At 37.3% G+C, this 9,592-nt stretch overlaps 1 protein-coding gene across 1 annotated transcript; it reads right to left on the bottom strand.

Annotated features, from left to right (window-relative positions):
• LOC109229697 (homeobox-leucine zipper protein HDG11-like) lies at window positions 4,218–9,002 on the bottom strand. The gene is made up of 10 exons (XM_019395228.1): window positions 8,397–9,002; window positions 7,985–8,102; window positions 7,690–7,878; window positions 7,119–7,595; window positions 6,890–6,991; window positions 6,583–6,795; window positions 6,307–6,487; window positions 5,750–6,018; window positions 5,338–5,427; window positions 4,218–5,236 (listed from the first exon to the last, which is right to left on the bottom strand). The coding sequence occupies exons 1-10, from the start codon at window positions 8,510–8,512 to the stop codon at window positions 4,835–4,837; spliced, it is 2,157 nt and encodes a 718-aa protein (XP_019250773.1). The 5' UTR covers window positions 8,513–9,002; the 3' UTR covers window positions 4,218–4,834.

The raw sequence follows: 9,592 nt of genomic DNA on the forward strand, positions 1-9,592 counted from the left end.
TTCTCATAAGGCTTACAAATAGCCCCCACACCCTTCCTGATCGTTACCATACAGGTATATATATCCTTTAAAAGTCTAGATCAACCTAACTATAACACATACCATCCGTTAACCAATTCTTTACATATCTTCACATCATGTGACCAAGGAATGGTCTGCCCTCGAGAATATCCCATCTCTAAACCTCGAGAATAACAAAATCTCCGTACCCGATCCCAACTCCACTACTAAAATTTCTAACACCTCACTTGTATACAATCATCTCACAGAAGATACCCACATAAATCTTTTGTGCCCAAACCTAGGCGATCACCACAACGCTACTCAAGCATCCGCAAGTCAAAACACAATGTGCCTTCTGAAATGCACACCCTTCCCAAGCGATACCCAATAGAGATTGTATTCTCTTAAACACCTGAAATCGACTGTGCTATCTACAAATCATGACCTTTCTTCCAAGATAAACCACGACCTTGAACTCGCAACTTTCAACTCCACACAGCACACCGCAATCATCATGCTAACTAGCGAAAATACAAAAATCTCATCATCAACTATGGACCACAAGCAAGCCGAACACCTCATCAACTAAGAACCTTCCATTTAGCTCAATCTAGGAGTACATCACCACACACCACACACCTCTTATACATGTAGATGACACCAAACTCGATTCGCGATCATAGCCATAGTGAATTCTTCGGAACTCATTATCACATAATATAGTCATCAGAACTGATCGTTATTCAGTCGAGTCAAGTCTCTAACTTAACCGAGTCACGCAAACTACCAAAACCAAAAGTAACTCAACCCGATATGCTCGCTCTGAAGGAACCTTCTGCAAATCCAAAGTTGTTTCTTGCATCTCTAATACATCTGTTTCTCCCAAATGCACACGCAAGTTTATGTGGTCGTACAAGTAATATAGAATTGTAAGTCTAGATATCGTACCCACAGGGAATTTTGTTTAACTACTACTAATTTCACTCAAATTGTTATTTAGTCGAGTCAATCAGAGTTGAATAGTGTGATTATAACTGAGCTATAAATGTAACAAGTAACTAATTAATCAAGCAGAAAATGGTTGTTGAGAATTCAGTAGAGATGAACATTCCAGGGTTGTGATCGATTTACAAATCCTATTGTGTTCTAATTAACTCTCCCCTTCATAAAATTCGCTCATGGTTTTTAATTAATTGAGTAATTGCTCTCGTAATATTTTCCCAAATTACTACTCGCCTATTCAAAATAGATTAACGCCTATATTACTATGCAATCAATTAATAAAGAACGCATTAAGATTACGATATTCAATTGAGCATGGTGACTAGGTATATTCCTATCCTAACACAAATCTGCCCCCCACTCAGAGTTAAGATCATGCCCTCTTCAATTCTTCTCTAATCTAGACGTAGCTTTCCCAATCATAGCATAGATAATAAATAGAACCTAACAATTGGCCAGAAAATTAAGCAATTAATCACAAAATTGAAGAAACAATCATATATTAGTGAACTATAATCAAGGTAAAGTCAACTTCGAACAACAGTATTCATGGCTAAATCACAACCCCAAAACTTATGGGTTTTAGCCACTCATGATAAAGCTAAATAATTTCACAAGTGTTTGAATAGTTGAAAATACTAAAAAGATGAAGAAAAACTGAGAATCCTAGCTCCCGAGTGTTCCGTGTGTGTGTTTTCCTCTCAAAGTGGCGTCTCTCCCACTAAAATAGGTTTTGACTATTTTTATATGAGTTAGGGGTGTGTAGGGCCGTCAAAACTTTGACCCGAGCGAAATAGGAGAGTACCCTATCACCCAGCATCCAAGGTAGTGCGTCGCACTAGTCCTGGCGCTGGCCTGTTGGCCAAAAATTTCAGGTTTGTAATTTGTGCCAGAGGTAGCACGATGCACTACCCTGGACGCTAGAATTCGGCACTTGGCTATTTTTCATCCTTTTTAGCTCCAACTCATGCTCATTCAATCCTTTTCACTCCAAATTGCTTTTTACACATATAAAAAATTAGCTCAACTCACTAATATAACATATTAGATCCAGCAAGTATAGAGCAAAATGTGAGGCGATTCATATACAAAAATACATGCTTTTGGCCGAACATCAACTGCCATGTAGAATCGTTCTAGATATAGAAGTACCACAAAACCAGACACCATCTGCTATTGATCTCGAGCTCTAACCATACACAAAGCTGAAAACCCTCAAGTACCACATATAAATCTTGAATTCGTCAGAATCTTTTCGATAGTCACCCATCTTGCTCTAAATAATCCTCGATGAAACCCTTCTCAAATCACAGCCAATCCGCGAGTACACCTTAGCCCAAGAACTAACATAACGTATGACCACGCAATCAGATCGTCGATAGCAGGCTCCCTCACTTAACTCAAAGCCATAGAACACATTGTCTATAATCTATAGCACCATTCCTTCGTAGTTGCCTAAGTCTCGCACTGTTAATCAGCTCAATACTTCATACACTTATGTAACACTAGTCATAAAATACTCCGAAGACTTTGTCGAGCGCATACTACTCCTTGTGAAGGTCACGCCGATTTGCTCAATGTTCCAAAATGACTGTATATGCATTCCACTAAATAGAGACCTCATACGAAATGTGCGACCTAAAATCTTCAAGTAGATCTCCCACATGCTGGACTCAAATCAACACCTTCCCATGACCCCTCCATGGTCACAACAATTAGGCGACTGATTAATCCACTTGAGTCCACTCGCCGTCAAAATATAAGAATTTGCTTCATCCCACAAATGAATAACTGGAAGATCTACCTACACATCTGCATGAAGGACTGCACAACACATCGCGACAGTAATCAAGCATCCACAACCTTTCGCAGACCATCCGCAACATCGCAGGCCGTCGGTGCAGTTAAGTATTTTCAGTTCTGGTTTTATGTTAAATGCTCGTTTTCTCTATTTTTGCTATTATTGTTTTTATATACGTTCAGATTTTTAGTGAGTGCCTTGTTATAGCCTCGTCACTACTTCGTCGAGCTTAGGCTCAGTACTTACAGAATACATGGGGTCGGTTGTACTCATGCTACACTTATGCACTTCTTGTGCAGATTCTGGTGTTGGTCCCAACAACAACTAGTGGAGGCTCGCTCGGATTAGCTTTCTTCACGGAGACTTGAGATATAGCTGCACGACGATCACAGCTCTGAAGTCCCCTTCCTTATCTAGTTCTACTGTTTATTTTATTTCAAACAGTTGTATTTTCATTCAGACATCTGGTTGTAGCGCTTTTAGTATGCTCGTGTACTTGTAACACCAGATTCCGGAATTTGATTAGTTAGATGTTAGATGTCATCACGACCCCGTGGTGGGGAATTTCGGGTCGTGACACCACCATGGCTTTAATATGTCCCTCATGAATCAAATATTAAAATGGCTACAATCTCAGTGGCAAAAGCAGGATTTTTCACGAAGGGTATTCAAAAAATAAAAAATGTAAACACGCGAAGAAGCTAAAGGGATTCAACATCTAATACATATATAGAAAAGTTAAACTTTATATATAGTGTAATCTTCGACGAAGAGAGTTTGGCTAAACTCTTTCCGCCCACCTAGCTCTGTCCCGGACTACACCAATGAGAACATAAAAGACTGCTCACACTATGTTAGGCTAGTTTTTTTCTCTCTCTTTCTCTGGGGTACAATTTTTAGCTCGTGCTGCGAAGTGAATAAAAAAAAAAAAAAGCAAGTATTCATCCAACACGCCCAATTACAATGTGTTGAATAATTGATTTCTTTTAAAACGGGGTCATTTATGGAAAAAATTGGAAAATAAAAATTAAAGTAAGAGGAAAATACATAAGAAAAAAATTGTTGAAGACCTCTTATTGGTAACTAACTCTCTCAAGTCTGCAGTGGTCCAACCATGTACGCAACTCTCAAAGTATCCTTCATTGAGTTAAGTAACTTTGATTATGCCAGGCATAAGATTATAAGTAATTAAGAATGTTCAGTTTAGGATATGAACCCTAAACTCTTACAAGCTCTTTGAATATGTTCAACATCACAGCAATAGCAAATTATAATTAGTAGAGTTCATATATTCGTTGTTTCGGCCCCACCTCAGTGGCCCATGGCTGTCCTTTTTTCCTCACACATTGGACCACAATTTGAATAAATGTACAACTCCAGAAAGAAATATACAAATATGGATAGAGAGAAATAGACAGATGAGAATGTAATTAAACTCTATCTTACAGAAAATTCAAATCCATTAGATTGATGAAAGTAAGTTAATGCATGGAAGTCAATACCCGAACCATACAATTTTCTTGCCGAACAGAGTACAATCAAGAAATCTTCTTGAAAGGGATGTGATTTGTGAGAGAAAGAAAAGTATGGTGCGTTCTTGACTCCCTCTTTTAAGCAGAATGGAGGTTCAAGAAAACCAAGAATTGGGAAGAAAAAAAATTCTGGTGTCCGAATCAGCTTATGCTCAGTAACTAGTGGAATAATGGTAGTGCGCCCAAGTTGGCTCGAACACAGCCATTGAAAAAGAAAGAAAAAAAATAAAATATGGAAGAGTATGAGCTGTCAAACTGTAATAAAGCTTTTGGCAGGAGCAGTAAGCAGCAGCATATGGATGTATTAAGCATTGTGTCAGCTCCAGGCTATTGATGAAGGAGCATAGCATTGATAATTCTCAACTAACTCCAAATAGATCTCTTCATTGAATTCATGAGCTAACTTCTCATCTGTACTATGTAATTAAAATATGGCAGTGAAGGGGGAGAAAACAAAATGCAGCAGCAGAAGCAGCTGAATTAAATTCAAAATGGATCAGGAAGTGGAGCAATTCAAGGCAGCTTTAATTTGGTGGATAGTGTTGCCTATAAGGTTATTAACTGTGTTTACTGACTCTGGGCTCATTTTGGCTGATGATGACAAACTGCTCACCAAAATCTGGAACACAACTGTAACAAGTGACCCCTCTGACCTATTGTCTCCCATTGTACCATTATTTGTGCTGCTGCACGATGCCTCGTTGGACCTTTGGCCTTGTCGTCCGTCCGGCGAAATCGTAAAACCGGAAGGTAGCAATGGGATGTAAGTGGTATCTTCACCACTCATTGCAACATTGATTGATGGTAAATCCACAGGGCTGTAGATTACTAGTGAACCTGATGAGTCTATGCAACTTTCTTGAAGTATCAACATGTTATTCTGGCTAGTATTATAGGCCTGCATTGTAATTTAAATGAGTAATTTAAAGAGGAAAAAAAAGGAGGAAACCAAATCATTTCATTGTTTGTTATATATATAGGGTGGATTTTGCAAATTACCCTGAGCACAGAAATACAGTTCCCTGGGTGAGAGCCATTTGCAATGTGAGCTACCTCTTGTACTGGATTTTGGTTGGAAAGAACATCCCACTGTGTCAAGGAAAAAGAATACCAAACTGATGAATTCTCAAAAGAACGAATATGTTTGGATTAGTGCAATGCAAAATGTACTTATGCAGGTGTAGTTATTATTGCACCAAGAAATCAAGATAGATGTAGTTAAGTTAGTAAATCAATTTTTTATACTAATTTAAACTTCTAATTAATAACACAACATGGTGCAGAGTTCTAGTCGCAAGGAAGTCATCCCATTTTTTACTTTTTCCTTCTAAACAATCTACAATGTACTACTAAAAAAAAATGAATAATGGTTTCTGTTCAACTTCTAGGAGCTTAGTAAATATATCCACACCTGAGGTCGCGTCCTTTCATCCCTGAGGAAATTGAAGACATGTTGTGAAGGAAGCGGGAGCCAAATGGTGGAAGCTGCACTGATGATTACGCCATTGGGCTGGCCGGGGTCAGTGCTCTTCTGAAGGGTGGCTCTGACTTCAAATTCATCCAATCCAGAAATGTTGTTCCATTGGTGTCCGTTGGATGGGTTGATGCTGGCACAGAAATTGCTCACCATTCTTTGAGCCAATTTCATCATGCTCTTTTTCCCTTCTGGTGATGGAATCACTGCAACCATTACATCAAGCTTTTTCATGTCAAGCAATTGATTTTTTCTTAGTACATTTGATAAGAAATTTTATCTCTGTGAGCTTCACAAAACATAGGTTGACGGATAGAGTAAACTAGTCTAAGGTGGATGAATTCTAGAGTTAGTCAGGGGTTTAAGACTGAATAGAGTTAAACTGATACAAAGACTCATATATCCGACTTCAACTAATTTAAGTATTAGTTGTGGTTTCTTGAACTCGTACATTAAAATAATCCACATAAAAGCACATGTTCCATTCATAATACCTCCTCCAAGTTCACGGGAAGACTTGCCGCTAACCATTAGACAAGCATATCTCTCACACAATCTTTGAAGAGAACCAAGCCATCTCTCTGCTCCAAATGCCATGCCACTATGTATAAGATCGCTATATAGCTTATGAAGTAAACCTTTCTCTTCCACTTCTACGTGTACCACCCATGTAACCTATTCCACAGTAGAATTAACCAATTAGATGTTGTACTAGAATGGAAAGATAGAACTCAATCACAAAAATTATGATAGTAGAGAGTAGAGACAACCTTGGAATAACCATTGGGCATGTCTTGTATCAAGCATCCAGATGGGAGCCTATGAACCTTACATGAAGAGGAAGGATACTGATTTTCTTGAATAATATCATAGGAAACATCAACAATTGCCCATGAACCTTGATCAATCTGCTGGCAAAACCTAAGGAAAAACGATTGTCGCGTCGGGACCAAAGGTGAAAGCACTTGCATTTCTTCATACATCTGCATGTAGCCAGATTGAGTGTTTCAGCCTCTTGAACAAAAAAATATGAATATGAACATGATTTCAAGTGAAAAACACGTATATCTTCTTTACCAATTGTAATGTACTACTTTGGCCGCCCATTACACCACATGATATTACTTCAATTGTTCTTGCCTTTGAAACAATCGTTGGAAAGAATTCCACCCACTTGTTCTACAAAATTACAACAACAAAAGAAGGAAAACAACGATAAATATGAGATTGGTTTAACTTCTATATACTAACAGTATAAATTCAAAATCCAAAAAAGGAGAACTAGAGAGAGAGAAGATAAACTAACCGCATCCATAAACATGTTGACTAATGCTAAACCATTCATGATCACAACACCTGAATCCCTGGAAGCCTCAACGCGAACATTTGAATTTTTCAACGAACTGTTAGCCCTCGGAAAGATTTGGTTATAACTATCAAGGTCAAGTACATCTCTGCCATCAGTTGTGGACTTTGTCCACAATGGTTCATTGGTTTGCAACAATCTAATCAATTCCTCCATGGCATTGCCAGCAATATCAGCCATAAGGGACTTATCCATGTCTGAAATGTTCAATGTAGGAAATGGTAAACTTGGAATAGTACTACTCGTTGAACTTCCTGGGAGAAGATCGAGATCAAGGGACGGGCCAGTTAGACCAATGCCTCCAAAACTAGACATGGACATTAAGTTTAGCGACGACAGATGAATAGGCTGTACTGGTGGCAGTTGTGAAATAGGCCTCCCTATATACTTAGCAGCAATGCTAGAAATTTTGTCAAGCTGCATATGCCAAGAAAAGGAAATAAGATAAAGAAAAAGGGCAATAAGCAAATATGGACAAGAAATTAGTTACATAAAGAGAGTGACTATGGACCTCTTCTTTTAGTTGCATATTTTCCATTCTCAATTTTTGTTCATCAAAATAAGAATCTTCAGTAACTGGAGGGCCTCCACAAGATGGACATATCACATTCTTGATGGCTTCCCTTATTGCTATGTTTTCACATCGAATTCTATCGTTTTCTGCTCGAAGCGCACAATTATCTGCTCGCTCATGTTGACTCTAAAATTCAAAAACAAATTTAACACACACAAAGAAGGCTGTCTTTGTTAATATAGTGGAGTACTACTTTCAAACAATTACTAAATCAGATAAAAAGATGTTTCACCTTCAATTGAGTCCTTCTATTTTGGAACCAAAACTTTATCTGACGAGGAGCCAAACCCAAATCCCTGCTTAACTGCAATCTGCTCTTCTCGTCTGGATGAGGACATTCTTTGAACACGCTAGAAAGTACAAACACCAAACTTTATTAAGTACTAAAGGGAATTAAAGCACAACCATATCATGGCTATATATATTTTTCCTATAGATTTTAACTTAATTCTATAGAATGACAAAATATAATGTCACTAAAAGTGGAACTAGCTAACTAGTTACTAGCTGCACCTAGTTAAAATACTATTAGAGTTTCACACTTAAGTGTATACAAGTCAAATCATTTTTCCAATAATATTCAAAAGGAGAAGTGAGAAATGCAAAATGAATGGTTTTGTGGTTCTGAAATTGCAGTATCTTACGCTTCAAGCCTTTGAATTTGGTGCGCTGTGTGCCGATGGAAACGTTTCTTTTTCCGGTGAGTTTCAGAGGCATCGCCGCCGCCGCCGCTGCTGGAGGTAACGCCGCCGTATTCCATTGATGATCTTTACTGGGAGAAATCAATAAAACCTTGGATAAAATAATAACTCGGTCGTGTAGTAGTAGTAGTAGTCGTTGTTATATTGTACTTGAAATGAAATTCAGTACTTATTCCCGTCATATAAATGGTTTTTAGTAATCACACGAGTAAGTACTTGTAATAAGAAGCGATATTAATAATAATATTACTAAGAACTAAGTAGAAAATGATGCGGTGGAAGTGGTAAGAGTTACTAGTATGTATAGGAAGAAGAATATGATCTATTAAGAAAACCAAGAAGAATGGATAATGATGAAGATATTTTATAAATAAAGGAATTAAAGAGTGGAATACGAAAAGGAAATATCAAAGATGGTATATGTAGCATAGTAAGAGGCAAGACTTATGGTTCAGTTGATGCGTTGTAGCTAAGAAAACGGGAGAATGTTGGAATAAGTAACGGACGGAAAATGAGAGATACATATATAGTACAATGTAATGAGCAAGATTTCAGAGAGAGGATTTGGTGGAGAAAATTAAAAAAAAAAAAAAACGGATGGAGAGAAAATAAATCTCTGAGAGAGATGGAGGGGAAGGTGGGAAGTAATTAAGACGGGGATTGGAAAATGTGGGAGAGAGGGAAGGAAGAATAAATATAGCAAGAGAGAGGGAAGTCAAATGCATAAATACTAACGGGAGTACCGTAATAAAAATACAGCACCAACACTATTTTTTTTTTAATTTATTTTTTTTATTTTACTTTCCCTTCAATAGGGGTACAAAGAAAATGATAAATCGCACTAAATCGATAATCCGAGTCTAATCGAAAAAAAAAAAATCTGATATGGTTTGGTATTGGAAAAAAAAAAAAAGCAGACCATAATTGGTTTGATTTGATTTTATCTAAAAAAAAGTCAAACTGAAATTAAACCAATCGGACATTACATTTGTACAATTTTAAAAAATATTTTATACATGTAAATATTTATTGTAATGTAATTTATAAATATTTCTTAAATTTTTCACAGTTTTTATCTTTTAGTGTATTGTTTTAAACTTGGACTTAACATTCTTGAATGGTCCAATAAGTCTTATAGT

This window comes from Nicotiana attenuata, chromosome 7 (assembly GCF_001879085.1).
Source record: "Nicotiana attenuata strain UT chromosome 7, NIATTr2, whole genome shotgun sequence".
NCBI classification, from domain to species: domain Eukaryota; kingdom Viridiplantae; phylum Streptophyta; class Magnoliopsida; order Solanales; family Solanaceae; genus Nicotiana; species Nicotiana attenuata.